At 38.2% G+C, this 14,861-nt stretch overlaps 1 protein-coding gene across 1 annotated transcript in view; it reads right to left on the reverse strand.

Moving 5' to 3' along the window:
* LOC128862224 (dynein axonemal heavy chain 3) overlaps nucleotides 1-14,861 on the reverse strand; it is a 279,729-nt gene that overhangs the window by 78,280 nt on the left and 186,588 nt on the right. The window contains exons 46-48 of the mRNA XM_054100729.1: nucleotides 5,132-5,386; nucleotides 4,909-5,028; nucleotides 4,301-4,846 (exon numbers count right to left, since the gene is read on the reverse strand). Coding sequence (XP_053956704.1) covers nucleotides 4,301-4,846; nucleotides 4,909-5,028; nucleotides 5,132-5,386 — 921 coding nt within the window. The remainder of the gene's footprint in view (nucleotides 1-4,300; nucleotides 4,847-4,908; nucleotides 5,029-5,131; nucleotides 5,387-14,861) is intronic.

Raw genomic sequence — 14,861 nt, forward strand, 5'->3', positions numbered from 1 at the left:
GCATCACGACAACGGCACTGGAGTGGAACCCGCGAGGGGGCAGAGGTTGCGGGCGATCAAAAATCACCTGGAGAAGGTCGATGGTGCGCGAACTAGCAGATGCCGACATCTCATGAGACGGTACAAAAACAACAGCACAGAACCGTGCATGATGGAAGAGTCTGCGAAAATTCAAAATTCGCGATACTTTTTGAACACAGCTCGTATGTATCCAGTAGTTTGACGTTTAGCTAGAACGGGATTAAACATGTCCTGCGCTTCATAGCAGAGTTTAATTTGTTCTAAGAAAACTAACGGTAAGGTTTCCTAACATAATCATGTATCAACTCATGTAAAATAGAACACTTTGTGTCAAGTCGTACAAGGTTGCGCCTTCCTAATTCACTCCATGGATAAATAAGCAAAAGGAAAGAGAATTACTAATGCGTGAAAAGGAAGACTAGGCAAAAGCGATAGATACTACAAAACACAAGAAAGTACAATATAAAAACGCAAGAATACAGTATTTGGAGGCTTTATATTCCTTTATGCTTTTACAATTTAACAGGCGCCACTTTTTTTGCATTAGTTTGTTTGGCTTAAATGTTTCAAATTCAATTTTACCAAGCCATTCACTGAATTTTCAAAAAAATGTAATTTCTTTCTTTTTTGATTTGGCTTGCATTATTAAGGTGCCTGACGTCACACTTGCGAAAATCGCGAAAAAGAAGTAACAGTTTTTGAAAGGCGCCACCTTAGGCATTCAATTCACCTTGTTGCTTTTCCCGTAATCCGCTAAATTGCCCTACTGTTCTTTTATAGGTCGCTTGCAAAAAATATACAGCTACAAAAATTATAAGTGGAACGGAATTAATGGAGATTTATAGTCTTCGTCTTTCACGTATGTCTATGTGTTTGTCTATTTCTGCTAAAGCACATTTTTTTTTTTTTTTGTTTTGTCGGGACAACTAGCAAGTGCAGCACTCAGACATTAATTGAGTCCATTGTACTACACTTGGATTCCCTTTTAATTTTCTTCAAATCTACCCGATCTCCGAAGAAATCTGAGTAGATCTTGTGGTGCCAAGGAGCCAAGATGGTCGCTTCTTAACACATCAGTGCCAAAGACCTCAAACCTGATTCGAGCGAAGGCGGGGCAGACACACAGGAAGTGGTCCGCCGTCTCATCCTCCTCTTCACAAGCTGGGCAGAGTACACTGTCTGAGATGCCCAACCTTTCCATGTGCTTTGCCCACAGAAAGTGGCCCGTCATCAGTCCAACCAGCCGTCTGCACTCCCCTCTGCTTAATGACAGAAGGGTTTGCGACAGTCGATCGGACATGACAGGTAACATCAGTTTTGTCCTAAAGAACATAATAGAGTTATGAAACGAATTCCAAGTAAAAAACTACAGAGTGGTTTTTCATTTTGACCTTTCCACACTCCGCAGCCGTCTAGTTCATAAGTGTCCAATTCAATTGGCATACGAGGTGTGTTCAAAAAGTATCGCGTATTTTGAAATTTTCGCAGGTTACGTATATTCGAATTTCGATTTTTTTGTGGCTATATATTGGTACTCATGCCTCTGACTCATGCCGACGAGTTCGACCATTTTTAATGTTCAGTAGCTTTGCTTGCACGTGTTTCGGCCCGTTTTCGATGTTTACCTATTCAAAAAGATGGATCAAAGAACCTGTGTCAAATTTTGTCTGAAAAACGAAATTAAGTTCCCGGATGCATTCCGAATGTTGTCTGTGTCATACGTTCAACAACAGACGCAAAAATGTATGAAGTGAAGAAAATGGTATTGGCCAATCGTCGAATCACCGTTAGAGAAGTTGCTGAGGACCTAGATATGTCGACTGGCTTGTGCTATTCGATTTGTTGGTTTATGGTTATGACGTGGAAACCAAAGCTCAATCATCTCAATAGAAGTGCCGCACGAACCAAGACCGAAAAAAGCGCGCCAAGTTCGGTCGAATGTAAAAGTTTTGCTTACCATTTTTTTCGATTGCGGCGGCGTTGTACATCATGAGTTCTTGCCACAGGGTAAAACGGTCAATAAGGAATATTACCTGCAAGTTATGCGCGATTTGCGCGAAGCAATCCGCCAGAAACGTCCGGATTTGTGGAAGAACAAATATTTCTCACACATCATTGCTTGTGCGCGACTTTTTGGCCAAAACCAACACACTAATGATACCACAGCCACCGTATTCCCCAGATCTGGCCCCCTGTGTCTTTTTCTTGTTCCCGAAACTGAAGAGGCCCATGAAAGGACGACGCTACGCTACAATTGGCGAGATAAAGACAGCATCGAAGGAGGGAGATAAAAAAAATGATTTTTTGAAGTGCTTCGAAGGTTGGGAAAAACGTTGCCGCAAGTGCATAATATCTCATTGGGATTACTTTGAAGGGGACAAAATAGATATTAATGAATAAATGAATAATTTTTTGAATAAACACAAAATTCGCGATACTTTTTAAACGCACCTCGTATCACGCCATTTGCAAAAATTATACATTTTCCGATACGATGGCTAATTTTGTGCCACCTAGTACTTTCAATGTACTTATACATATGTATAACGTGATTTTAATGACATATGGGGGTACTTAGTATTATTAGAACTTTTAAAATAACAGTCTAATCAGTGTTTTCGGCGTACTGAAAAATTGCGCTTTTGCAGATAGAGATTATTGATTATATTTATTTTATATAATAGGACTATGAATAAGTTCGTGCGGTTTTTTTCGAAATTTCAAACTTTATTGACGTAAAATGGTTACAAATTTAATATTCAAAATATTGTCCATCGCTTACTACTACTTTTTCCCATCTTTCTGGCAATTCACGGATTCCCTTTGTGAAAAATTCGGTCGGTTTTGCCGCAATCCACGAATCGATCCATTTTTTGACTTCATCGTAATTACGGAAGTGCTGGTCAGCCAGGCCATGTTGCATCGATCGGAAGAGATAGTAATCGGATGGCGCAAGGTCTGGACTATACGGCGGGTGGGGTAGGACATCCCATTTGAGCGTTTCTAAGTATGTTTTGACCACTTGTGCAACATGTGGCCGAGCATTGTCATGTTGCAAAATAACTTTGTCGTGTCTATCGGCGTATTGCGGCCGTTTTTCTCGCAGTGCTCGGCTCAAACGCATCAATTGTCGTCGGTAGACATCCCCCGTAATCGTTTCATTCGGTTTCAGTAGCTCATAATACACAACACCCAGCTGGTCCCACCAGATACACAGCATAACCTTCAGGCCATGAATATTCTGCGCCGACGTCGATGTTGAAGCATGGCCAGGGTATCCATACGTTGCCCGACGTTTTGGATTGTCGTAATGGACCCACTTTTCATCGCCAGTCACAATTCGATGCAAAAAACCCTTTCTTTTGTGCCGTTGAAGCAGTTGTTCGCATGCCATAAAACGGCGCTCAACGTCTCTTGGCTTCAATTCATACGGCACCCAATGGCCTACCTTTCGGATCATTCCCATGGCTTTTAAACGTTTGGAAATGGTTGATTGATCAACTCCCAAAGTTTTTGCAACCTCTTCTTGCGTTTGAGCCGGATCTTGATCGAGCAATTCCTCCAATTCGGTATCCATGAACTTTGGCGGCGCACCCTCGCGTTCTTCGTCTTCCAAGCCAAAATCACCACTTTTAAAGCGTGCAAACCACTTCTGGCACGTTCGCTCAGATAGAGCATGCTCACCATAAACTTCCACCAAGATACGATGACTTTCGGCTGCTTTTTTCTTCATATTAAAATAATGAAGAAGAATTCCCCGCAAAAACACATTATTTGGCACGAAATTCGACATTTTCAAGTGTGGTAAAAATATTGTTGTTTACGCTTCAAATAAAAAACTTATACTGACGTTTGTGCCTTACGACAGTAGCTCTCCAATGAATGTTTGGAAATGTGGATCGATGGAATAATAATCAAGTTACGCCATCTGTTGTAAAACCGAAACGAACTTATTCATAGTCCTATTAGGTAATATTAAACAAATAAATAGGTTTAAATTTTTTGTAAACTTTTCCCAATAATTAGGTAGAAACTGTTATTTTAGAAACCAAAAGCCGCAACCAAATTGTTGTTGTTTTTGTTTTAGTGCTATTATCTGTTTCCACCGGGCTTGGGTTATGATATTTGTATGCGACTTGACAAATGTTTTGGCTGGTTTTTGCGCTTTAACCCGCTAGCGGCAGCAACCCAAAAGTAAATTGCTGTGGAAACGTTATATGATGTGCCTCGACTTCAATAGAAATTAATATTTCATGCAAAATTTGTTATTCACACTTACTTCTCTCTGATTTTTTTCATATTCGCCGGCGGTATATTATCTTTATCAAATGTTTTTAATGACTCCAGAAATTTCATATCGCCTATCATACGCATTGATGGCCCCCAAAAGTCCTCCACCATACGGCCGCTTGGATCTGGTTTGCGATCTGGTTTAAAACCTCTCAACACACAAACTGCCTCCAATGTTAACTTTACTGCGTATGGCGGATTTTTCATCGACTTAACAATGAATATATCAGCCGGCTTAAGAGTATTCAGCGCCTCTAAAGCTGCTTCTAATGCTGGTATTGCCTCAGCCAAATCACTTTCGCAGTCATCTTTAATTGCTTGAGCAGCGGCAGCGGCCTCATTGGCTGCAGCTTCATCTGCGCCAACAACTTCCTTCTTCTTCTCGGCCTCCGCCGTTTCGCGTTCAATGTTTACCATAATACGTTCCGTCTCCTCGGAAAGCACTTTCAATTTGGGTTGCAAGTCGTAAAGATTCGCCTGCATTTCACCCACCTGACCCGCTGCAAAGTCCAATTTCTCTAAGCCGGTGGTGTAGCTTCAGAGTTGGTAAATATGGTTATAAAAATAAATCAAGTACAATTGTAAGCACATGCTCACCGGTCTCTCAACTTCGTAATTTCTTGCAGTTTGCGTACATAAAAGATTTTAAACGATTTAAGCATCTCCAAATAAGATGACGGCGTCACATAATTACGTCGCCCCAATTCCAAATAACAGCTGTGGTTAAATAATTTAAGGGGTATGTTTATTTGTAATTCGGCCACAGTTTACTAACTTAGTACTTCATTTCGTTTGACAAAGTACGAAAGCGCACACTTACCGCTCACTGGCATCGAAGACGGATTTATTGAAATGCATGACAATTTGTACAAGCTCCAATTCCAATTCACTGAGCACAATTTCCTCCACCTCTTCGCTTTTCTTTGTAGTATCTGATTCTGCGGTATCGACAGATGCTCGCTCAGCAGCGGCACCAGCACCGGGCTCAGTCTGCTCCTGTGTTTGACCCAATTTCATTGAACTGATAAAATATTCAGCAACACGCTCCAAGGCGTCAACCGGCCAAGGCATAAACCTGCAGATCGGATATTTATGTATATATTTATTTACATCCATACATATGTACAAATACAAATAGATGCATAAGGATATCTATCGGTGACTTTCATATACTATAGTTGTGCCAAGCAAACAGGGTGCGTTATTGTGAGGTACGAGCACATCGCGCATCCATACACATTCTTAGTACGGTATGTATGTATAGTAAGTATACATTAAGGCGGGCCAGTTAGTTATTAAACCATTTAACCGAATTAATTTCGGCAACTGAAGTATTCTACTGGTAATTCTTAAACGAAATGGGGAAATACGAGAGATGTGCGAAATTATTGACGGAGTAAAATGGAGCCACAAGAGAATAAAATAATGGAACCAGCATGTAAAGAGAATGGGTGGCGATCGCTAGGCAAAGATTGTGATGAAAAATCAACTTAAAACACCACGACCTCCAGGAAGACCAGCAATGTATTAGCACGAGTGTTGGGCGTCTGGATCCCGATACGAATGCTGCAATGGTTATATTTTTATTTTAAAACAGTGGCATATTGTCAGTTTTTCCGTTGAAAAAAGAGAACCTAGTCCTATAATAAAGATGAAGAAGAAGACAAATTGCATGGTTTAGTGGAAACATCCTTCTAGTTCTCCTTCTAGTTCACTTTATAAAATATTATGAGGTTTTAGCCTAAGGTTTACTGAAAAAGCAATCAATGAAAAAAATGAGCGAAAAGAGTGCGGTAAGGTTAGAGAGAATGTCACAAAATTACAGCTCTCATTGGGAAGTATCTCACCGGAATGATTTTTTATATTTTCAAAATATGTTTGAACGTTTTTATGAAGCTAATTGTGAAAAACTAATCTGTAATATTAAAATACTTGCTACATGGATTTTTTGTTTAAAAATTGCTAAATGGTGTAAATTTTGCCGTGCTATGCTCCCCAGAGGTGAACTTTGACTAAAATAAATATATATACATACATATATGTATATATATACATATGTATGCACATTTTCTTCTAAAAGAAATAAATTGATTTCGAATTAAAAACTTTATTACTAATAAGGGGGCTCACAGTAAGCTTTCATGATTTTTTGATGCAGAATACCAGTAGAACCAGTTTTTCAAGCAGAGGTCTTCTCGATCCTACAAGCATGCAAAATGCTTCGGGATCGCTGTTGGGAGGGAGACATTAATATTTTTTCCGATAGTCAAGCTACGATCAAGGCCCTGTCGTCGCCGTATTGCAGCTCTCTTCTGGTGAACTCCTGTAAGGAGGAACTCAAACGTCTCGAACGCGCAGGAAACATTTCCCTTATCTGGGTTCCTGGGCACAGGAATATAGAGGGAAATGAAATTGCCGATGAGCTTGCCAGGAAGGGGTCGACAAAACCGGTTTCAGCTGTCCCCTTCTCAGACCTTGGTGCCCACTTGACCGTTGTTAAAGGGAAACTACACAATTTCTTTCTAAAAAAAGCGCGTGCTATTTCGAAAACACTGGAATCAATACGATAGAAACAGAACGCTTAAGGTGATGGGAATCCCCCGCCATTCAATTTGCAATATCGGTCCTCATGCGGAGAAGCTTGGAGTTCCGTACAACCCCTATTACAGAAGCTGTGGGGATCCTGCAGAGAATGAGACTGTGGAAACTTTCCCTGCAACGGTCCGGCTCTAGCGCCTAGGTGCTTGAGATTCCCTAGCGTGCCCTTTGGGGATGACTTAAAGAAATTCTTCAGCCTAGATCCCTTTTCTCTTCTCCCCTACATCAACCGCACTGGATGGCTGTAGACGGTTTTTCTCTTCCCTAAATCTTTTCAAAGGTATTATTGTATCAAAACGGCACGTAAGTGCTACTTGAAGTGTACCTGGGGTACTCTTGCCATCTTACCAACCTACCTACCAGTAGAATACTTCAATCGCCGAAACAAAGTACAGAAAAAATTTGATCCGTCCTAATATATGATACATACAAACTTATACGCACTGCATCTTCCTCTTTATTGTAGGTATAACCAGAGCTTTGTAATAAATTTCTGAACTGCAACTAGTACGATTTTGCTAATTGCAACTCAGATTGTGGTAGTATCAAAGCTGAAAAGTAAATGCATGTTATAATGTTATAAAAATAAAGCAAGTAAAAACTCTACACAAAAAAATATAACGGGTTTTCCAATAAGACAGTTCATCGTAGAACCGTCAGTGTAGATTTCAATATCGTATCTTCCAATCACCTTCCCTTTGCTCCATTCGGCTCTCGGTGGAAAACGTACAGTAAAGTCTTTCTTGAAGTTAAGGTTGTGGGCAGTTTAGTCTGATCTGTTTTTGAGCAGTGAGTGTCCCTGTAGGAGAATCTTACTGTGACCATACGACCTTCTTGTCCAGCTTCTTATGTCTCTGAATCTCACCGCGCTGCAAGTAGCGATTGTTTTTTATGTAAGTCTAATGGTAATAGATGAGTTAGTACATTGAGCGCTTCAGTGGGACTGGTGCTAAACGGTCCTGTAGTTAAGATACACGCTGTTCTTTGTATCTTGTTCAGTACTCTACGTTGGACTTCCAGCTGAGTTTGGGATCTAAGATAATACCTAGGTATTTTGCCTGGCGGGTTAGTGTATGACTTGGTAGCTTGGTTTTCTTAGTGAATAGCATCAGTTTAGTTTTGCTCGGGTGTACACTTAACCCTTCATTAGGCACGTGGTCTACAATCGTAGACCACTTCTTTTCAAAGTCGTGCAACTCCTTCAATTTGTCTCTTAAATTACCTAAGCTTTTTAATAGCTGTTTATAATTAATCTCTTTATCCAATTAGTGCATTCAGTGCGGGTTTGACGTGCAGTTGTAAATTTTATCAAGGTCTGAACAGTGCTGGTCTACATATGTAGACCACGTGACTAACGACGTTACTTTTTCATGCGGCAATATTACTTGATATATTAAATATTTGAATTAAGTTCAGGTAAGTTTTGCTTATATTTTTTTACAAAAGTGTGCTTATTTAATTAGTTTCAGATAATACTATGTCTGATTCCAAAAAAAACGATTGGAGAGCAGCAAAAATCCTGAAGTATGGGAAAGATGGCTCTCCGAACTATCAAGTAGTCAAGAAAGTGCTATGGATGAAGAAAACGAGACGGAGGTTGACAAAGATACGGATATCAATGTGAATGCTGCTGAAGAGAGTGACCACGCGACTGAATCGGAACTAGAAGGATCAAGCGATGATGAAATTCTTTTAGACGATTCTGGTGCATCTCATCCCCAAAATTTCTATTAAGGAAAAGACAATGTCACTAAGTGGAAGAAAACCAGACCCAATTTGCAAGTTCGTATTCGTTCGCACAATATAATCAAACTTTTGCCGGGTACAAAAGGTAATGCGCGCAATGTTGAAACAGAAATTGAGTGCATGATTCGGTTATAAGAGTAATAACCGTTTCCACAATTTTGTAAATTAAAAAAGTACGGGTTAACTTTCAAGAAGATAGAATGAATCAAGATGCAAGAGAAACCGATGACACCGAAATTCGCGTTTTCATTGGCATATTGTTTTTGATTGGTGCTCTTAGAAGCTCGAAAAAAAATCTTCATAAAATTTGGGACAATTCCCAAGGAAACGGGGTTGAATCGTGCTACCTAGCGATGAGCGAGAAACGGTTTCGATTTCTGATAAGATGCCTGCGATTTGATGACATCAATACAAGACAGCAGAGAAGAACAATTGATAAATTGGCGCCTATAAGAGAACTTTTTGAAGTATTACTGGTCAACTTTCAAAGGAATTGTATTGGTAGTGAGTTTCTTACTGTGGATGAACAACTATTAGCATTTAGAGGACGTTGCCGTTTAGGCAATACATTCCTAGTAAGCCGGCCAAGTTTGGCATTAAAACTTTCGCGATGGTGGATGCAAAAACGTCTTACACTTTTAATTTGGAAACCTATGTGGGAACTCAGCCGGACGGACCATACAAACTTAGCAATAGTGCGGAAGAGATAACTCTTCGATTGGTAAAGCCAGTCGCAGGAATAAATCGCAATATTACTGGTGACAATTGGTTCAGCAGCTTATCGTTGGTTAATAATTTGCTAAAGAAAAAGCTTACATATTTGGGAACTGCGAGAAAAAATAAACGCGAAGTTCCCAAAGAATTCCTTTCCAGGAAGAATCGTAAAGAAAAGTCAAGTATTTTTGGTTTCCAAGAAAATTGTACACAAGTGTCGTACTGCCCGAAAAAAAACCGGTCAGTGGTCCTGATATCATCTATGCACCATGATAACGCAATAGATGAGGAAACAAATGATGAAGAAAAACCTATTATGATAACCGATTATAGTCACACAAAAATTCTTGTAGATCTTGTGGACCAATTATGTCAGAAATATAATGTTGCAAGGAATACGTGTCGTTGGCCAATGGTAATATTTTACAATTTACTAAATATCTCTGGTATAAACGCTCTTTGTGTATATAAATCAAATAATCCACAGAAACCACAACCACAACATATAAATTTTGTACTGAACTTTTATTTTTATTTAAAGAAGTGAATTTTGCATATTTTTATTTTAAGTTTTACGAATAATAAAAACTCTTTTGTAAATCGTCCATTAGTTATAAGAAAAAACTTTTTTGAATTGCAATAAATGTTAAAAACACACACATTCATGTTTTTATTGAATTTACAGAAGATACACAAATATTTTAGTGAAAATATTAGTTTATATTCTTCACATTAAATCACAGAATATTCTTATGAAGTATTATTAAGAAACACAAATGAATAACACTTTTAGTCATAATATTAAAATGGTCTACGATTGTAGACCACTTGCCTAACCACGCTACAAAAATCCACGTGCCTAACGAAGGGTTAAACCACAGTCCGTAGCCCAGTTGCTGAGTAATACTAGAGCTCCTTCCAAAATCTCACTGATGTTTTGTTGGAAACATTCCTGAACCAGATACATCAATACTATACCCTATATTTGTAGATTTCAATACCGGTGGCTAACACGTAATGAGAATGGTGCTGTAAAATTATTTATTTTGATTTCATAGAAATCTGCGCATTACCGTTTTTACTATACACTCGTCCTCCATAGCTACAACGCTCCATGCGAATTTTCAATTGCTCCAAGCAATGATGCAGGTATGTTTCTGTAAGTTGCTTCAGAAGGCAAAGAAGCATTGTTTCCTCCTTCGCAGGTAAAATGCACTTAAATCTTGTTTCTTTTAATATCATACAAATTTTATTTTAGGCAACAGGCAGAAAAACCTTCTGACAGATAATGCGTAATGAGCATTGCTAAGGAGGGGGATCCGTAACTTGTCCGTTTATAATTAGAGTATTTATTTCCCTACTACATATTTCACAGAGTTCAGCAAGAACATTATCATAGCATCACAGTTCGGGATGAACCACTGCTTCTATTACAATTCGCCTCCACGTCACTCGGCCATCAGCTTTCCGTTCGTTATTAGATATGCCCAAAGTCGTCTTCAATGACATCTATACATCGTTTTCTCGGCCGTTCTCTTCTTCTGTACCCTTGTGGAGTTGTTTCGAAGATATTTTTATAGCTCTATCGTTGCTCATTCGTAAAATGATACCGTACCATTGAATCTTTTGCGTTTTGATGTACCCCATTACATTTGCATACCTGATAAATGTGTCTGACTTGTCGCTGTACCGAATGCGGTAAGTATCGCCATCAAGTCGTACTAGTTCATAGATTTTCTTACAATCTTTCATTCAAGAATCTTTCAGCAAGAATATGAGCAAGTAGCTAATTATAAAAACGTGCAGCATTGCCTTTGAAAGAGAAGGCTCCACAGTAGCTGCCACTCATGTTGAAAATAATTGCGAAGCTGTGACCAATAAGAGATCGTTATTCGGCTCCGAGCGAGTTTGACAGAATCAGCTGATAGGCTGACGTAACTGGGGTAACGAAGCGGTTAGTTTACAAAAAAATATAAGATTGTGTTAGTGATATACGAAAAAAGTCAACCACTGACACTTCATTGCCACCTGAACAACGACTGATTGGACGAGTGTGTAAAATGCATATTAGCGTGCAGTATTCGGCTGCCGAGTCCTCCGAGACAGGGCAACTGAAGTTCCCCTCACAATTTTCTTTTTCACCATAGTTGCGTACTATACTTCGTCAAACAAGCGTCGCGTTGTTTATTGAATTTTTGCAATCTGCTGTGGGAAAAAGATAAATGTCACCATTTTTTAACAAAATAACAGCAATTATAAGACAATTACCACCAGCCCAAATACTTAAATTACACCAATATCGAAAGCTAGACAGGAAAGCTTGTCGGTGCTTTCACTCATTCAGTAAAAGTGATAAAAAAGGTAGGAAAAATTAAATAAAACATAGTATTCTTCAATAATTTTATTTTTAGCAAATCTTTTTAATGATAAGAGTAAAATTAAATTTTACTGCCTACCAGACAAACATCTATTTTTTTTTTCAAAATTAATAAATATCTCATATGCATTGCTCTTGTTTCTATTAATCACACTAATTCGATATCGCATACAATTTAGTAACGTACTAGTTCCGAGCGGTCAACATCGCGGTGTAAAATTCATTACATGATTACATGAAAAAGTGCATAAATTCGAACTAGTCTGGCACTAGTTGGTACTAGTGATTTCTCTGAAGAGCCTTAATATGATTAATGTGTAGTGATATTCCCAAGCTATGGCAGCTGATGACCAAACTGCCGCGTTGTACGGCTAATCAGCCAAAATGTCAATATTAGTGGCATTCAATTACCCAAATGCGTGACAGTTGAATTCAACAACAATTTTTAGGATAGGTGAGAAATCGTTAATTTCGAAATAAAGTGAAGCCATCGACTAAATATTTGCAATGACACGAAACTGTTGTTGTTTGCTCAATAAAATTGTGTGGTCTAGTAGGGGATTGCAACTCTGCACTTATTATACATGTGTACATGTGTTATTATACACTTACATACTAAAATAAAATAAATAATTGGCGCGTACATTTCTGTTAGGCGTTTGACCGAGCTCCTCCTAATGGCCTCTGGTGACGGTCAAGCATTGTTTGACAAGAACTTTATATGTGTGCGTGTCGGGTGCTTGACGCTAATATCTAAAATTTTTGATTTTTACCGACAACAAGTACGTGTGACACGACGCCACCCGACTGCACTAACACATACAAAGCTCAGTCAAGCATGCTGTATCGTCACCAGAGGCCATAACATTTGTGGCCTGCGTTTTTATGTCGTTTCACAAATGGAGGGACTTAAAGTTTTAAGCCGACTCTAAACGGCAAATGGTTTTTTTTAACACACTTTTATTAGCTCGGGTTGTATGTATGTATGTAACGGAATCTTTGAGCTTAATTTTCACTGGCTTCTAAACACTGGCTTTTTTTTAGATCTTCTGTAGAAGAGTAAGAAAGACAGAGCTAACGCGCGGTCTGCGCATGCCTGCACTCTCCGAGTTACTCTTACTGCTTTCGGGAGTCTACGACTTACTCTTTCGAATTCGAACTTGCTCGGGCACGCGGCACTGCAGTACGAATAGAAGGCTAAAACGTTTTCAGGGTAGTTGCATTCTCACTTTGTATAGTCTTTACACATGCGTAGATACTACAAGTCTCATACACGCAAATTTACTCTATTCAATGTTCATATAAGATGAAATAATTTTCATATAAGATGTAATTTTGTTAATTACAATAAAATAATGAAAACATAAGTTTTAAAATTATTTTACGGAACAGAATTTAGGCAAGTAAAGAAGGAATTTATCATGAGCATAATTTCATTTATAAAATTTTATCGATTAAGGTACAATTCACATCAAAAATGAAGTAAAAAAACCAAACTGGAACTTTACATCTCGTTTTGATTGTGTCAATATAATCCAAGGGCTCCTTTTTCTGTGCTGAGAGTATCTATTCTGTGTCAAGGCCAATGCTGGCCTTTCTTTGGACATATAGTCGGTAAAGAAGGAATTATATATAACACAATTAAATAGAACTATAAATCACTGACTAAATGAAAACAATAATTTTCCTCTCCGTTTCAGGAGTGGGATAGCCGTTTCTCAGGCTCCCTCCACGAAATAAGTTCTTCATCCCGATTACTTCTTTATCACGACCGATAACTGCATAGCTTTAGACTCACAGTCGATAAGAAAGGAATTAAATATAACACGAATATATCGAATCATTAATTCACTGACTGCAATGATAACAATAATTTTCATTCATAATAAAAAATAGTTAAAAAAAAAAAAACTAAAAAACTCGCTTTTTTGCTAATTGAACTAAAAAGAAGAAAATAAAAAATAGTTTAAAAAAACTAAAAACCACGGTTTTATTGCTAATGGAACTAAAAAGTAGAAAATAAATTTTAATGACAAAGAGACCTATAATGAAGTAATAGCAAATCGAACGATCAGTCATAGACTGAACAGAATTATAACAAAAATTAAGATACAAATAGAATAATTCAAATTAGAGTTAAAAGCGTGGGATGCTTGATATAGCAAATATTACAATCATTCTATTGGCAACTACGTATGTACAGAAGGTTATGAAAGTGAAGCAAAATGCATCCCACGCTTTTAACTCTAATTTGAATTATTCTATTTGTATCTTAATTTTTGTTATATTTCTGTTCTGAGGTAGTTGACTATGACTGATCGTTCGATTTGCTATTACTTCATTATAGGTCTCTTTGTCATTAAAATTTATTTTCTACTTTTTAGTTCCATTAGCAATAAAAGCGTGTTTTTTAGTTTTTTTAAACTATTTTTTATTTATGAGTAGCTCTTTCAAAGCAGAAATACATTCGCAGGATTGCCATTGCATTGCCGTGTGTCGACTGCTATTAGAAACAGCTTTTTAGTTTTTCATTTTGCTGTTTCATGCATGGAGATTCGAACATCGACACTCCCGAATGGTAGTCACGCACCAACACATTCGACTACGGCGGCAGACATACATACTATATGGTATATCATTAAAAGCCGGTGCCATTTGATTATTTTAGGCTCTGCTGCCTTTATCTAAATCTGAAGACTGAGATACAGTTATGCCGAAAGAGTTCATTGCGACACCATTAGTTATCTTAATTTGGATACCCGTGCGCACAGAGCTGGACAATAAGGATGACGATTATTGAATGATTATGACTGGAGTGAGCTTCAAGGCATAAGAAAATCCGACTAGAATGAATTTAATATTTCATCGTATGAACTTAGAAAAACTTGAAACCTTAATTTTGAAAAAGTCGAACTGTAAATTTGTTGGATGAAGAATTATGGTACTTTAATTGCAATTGGCGGCCGCCGTAGCCAAACCGAACACATAACACCAAAATGAATAAAAAGTTTTTTCTAATAGCAGTCGCCCCTCGACAGGCAATGACAAGCCTCTGAGTGTATTTCTGCTATATTGAAGATCATCAAAGAATTTTGGATTACCTTAGCTCTAAGAA

This window comes from Anastrepha ludens, chromosome 4, assembly GCF_028408465.1.
Source record: "Anastrepha ludens isolate Willacy chromosome 4, idAnaLude1.1, whole genome shotgun sequence".
NCBI classification, from domain to species: domain Eukaryota; kingdom Metazoa; phylum Arthropoda; class Insecta; order Diptera; family Tephritidae; genus Anastrepha; species Anastrepha ludens.